Source organism: Carassius gibelio, chromosome B15 (assembly GCF_023724105.1).
Source record: "Carassius gibelio isolate Cgi1373 ecotype wild population from Czech Republic chromosome B15, carGib1.2-hapl.c, whole genome shotgun sequence".
Lineage (NCBI taxonomy): Eukaryota > Metazoa > Chordata > Actinopteri > Cypriniformes > Cyprinidae > Carassius > Carassius gibelio.
The window spans coordinates 1,845,784-1,848,283 of record NC_068410.1 but is presented as its reverse complement, the minus strand read 5'-3'; the positions used below and the strand labels follow the sequence as shown (position 1 = coordinate 1,848,283).

General features: G+C 31.6%; 1 protein-coding gene across 1 annotated transcript in view; it reads left to right on the top strand.

The window, feature by feature from the left end:
* Positions 1 to 2,500, top strand: part of LOC127972154 (endothelin-converting enzyme-like 1) — a 31,430-nt gene that overhangs the window by 19,629 nt on the left and 9,301 nt on the right. Inside the window, exons 9-11 of the mRNA XM_052575470.1 lie at positions 2,132 to 2,230; positions 2,304 to 2,378; positions 2,458 to 2,500. The exon at positions 2,458 to 2,500 is cut by the window's right edge and continues 61 nt beyond it. Coding sequence (XP_052431430.1) covers positions 2,132 to 2,230; positions 2,304 to 2,378; positions 2,458 to 2,500 — 217 coding nt within the window. The remainder of the gene's footprint in view (positions 1 to 2,131; positions 2,231 to 2,303; positions 2,379 to 2,457) is intronic.

Below are 2,500 nucleotides of genomic sequence, written 5' to 3'. Positions count from 1 at the left end.
ATACAGACAAGAAAATACTAAAAATGACACTCAACAAAATTACTAAAACTTTAATTAAATGGAAAATTAAAATGGAAAATAAATAACACTGGTCTTAACTTTTATAATTTATTTACAGTGATTTTTTTTATCAGAATTTAAATTCCTCTTACGTTCAATCTTAGGAAAACAGTTAGGAACATTCTTAAGAAATGTTTTTTGGAATACATAATATTAATTATGATATTCTTAAATTAGAAAATTACAATAAAATAGATTAATATTGAATAAAACAATATATAACAACTTCCTTTTTTTATAATCACTGTACTTTTTAAGGTTTAATTTACACATTCTTACACTTGTGACGTTCCTAAAAAGCTGCATATCTTTTCCATTATGCTATATTGTTAATAAGATATTAATGCATCCAAATTTTGGATTTAGTTTCTCAGTTATCACAAGTTTTGCATTTTTTCAGGAACTGTTTGATTGGGTTTCATTGATTTAATCTCCGTTTTTAAGTGAACATTGTCCACAAAAAATGTTTGTTTCTTCCTCAGAAGAATGCATGAGCTCAGATCAGTTCAATATTTGGTGATTATAAAGCATTATAAAGCATTATAAAGCATAAAGCATAAAGCATCAGCAACTTCAGTCTCTGCTCATATAATAGAGATATCGAGAGCTCTTTTCTAATTTCTCTTTGCTATAGAAGTGTCCCAGTGTTTGTTTACCTCTCCTCCCCTGCTCTTCTCAGATTGATACAATGATGGATGGATCAAATCGCACTTCTTTTCAGGAAGACGTGGCTCCCAGATGGTTTGCGTGGCGGGGTGTATTTGTGGAAATCCTCAGTCAAAATGTCACTTTTGTCAGACGAGTGCAGACTTTTGCAGTTTTTCCAGCTTGCCGTGGGTTTCATCCTGTTTTTTTTTTGAGCACAAGAATCATCCAAACCTCTTTAAAGTTTCTATTAAAGGAATAAATCATCCACACACGGCTTACTTTCTTTAGGGGAATGTTTGTAAAATATTCCTGTTGCTCTTTTACACAGACTGTCATTCAAAAGGTTTTATAAAGAAGACTCTTCTGCTCAACAGGAGTGCATTTACGTGATTTTAAGTGCATTAAAAATAGTGAGATATTATTACGATTTTAAATAGATGTTTTCTACATCAGTCTGTGTTAAAGTGTAATTTATTTCTGTGATGCTCCGCTGTATTTTCAGCATCATTACTCCAGTCTTCAGTGTCACATGATCTTCAGAAATCATGAAAATATGATGATTTTTAATATTTGAGGTCATCTCTTGTTAATCTGACCAGCTTTAAAACGAAGGTTTCACTTGACTTGCTTTTCTAATTACAAGTGTGAATGATTTTTGTCACTCAGAAGTTTCCATTTCTTATTAAATTAACATGAAGGTTAAAAGATATTAAGCGGCCCTCATAGAAACATCATTGGCCTGATATAATATATGGGTCAGGGTTAATAAAGTTCACTAAAAAAGGTTTTTCATTACTAATAAAAAAAAAAAAAAAATAGAAATTAAATTTCATGTGGAGTAGCCAAGGCATAACTGATTTTATTTATAATAGATTTTAATTGCAATAAAGTTACTAAAAACTAATAAGTAAAAATGAATAAAAGCTATATAGACATTAAAAAAAAAAAAATGACAAAAATGCATAACAAAATTACTAAACCTAGCTAAAATTCAGAAAATAAAAAATAAAATTAATTATAATATAATAAAATCAATAAGCACTAAAATATTGACTTTAAATACATCACATAGAAATTTTACATAATGTTTTACGTTATAATTAGGATATATATAAATATTTATATTATATAAAAAAACATGCTGATGTCAATAAAGTGAATTAAATATTTAATAATAATAATTATAGTACGTTTTTATTTATATAGCACCTTTCCTGAGCTCAAAGACGCCTCACAGTAATCCAACAATCAAATTTACATTTAAATAAATCAAATAAATAATTTTTTTTGTGCACTTGATGGTTTTGAACGAGGTTATTTATGTTATTTTTGAACAAGTTTTAGTTTTAGTTGAGTCACCCAGAGACCCAATCAGACGTGGCGGCTCCTTTGATTGACAGCTAGTCTCCGCCCCCGTTCTCAGGTGCAGGAGCTGGTGGAGGACATCAAACACTCGTTAGATCAGAGACTGCAGGAGCTCGACTGGATGGACGAAGAAACCCGAGACGCTGCCCGAGCCAAGGTTGTGTTTCAAGAGTTCACGACAGGTTTATATAAGAAAGAGATCTTCTCACTATTCTCGATCTTTCTCTCAGCTGCAGCACATGATGGTTATGACCGGATATCCAGACTTCCTGTTAAAACCTGAACTTATCGACGAGGAGTACGGGGTAAGATGCTTCTGACCCATCACACGATCACATTCCAGGTCATATGTTGAGTCCAAATCCTTTTATTTCTCCTGGACAGTTTGATGTGAGCGAGAAAACGTACTTCAGGAACATCCTGAGCA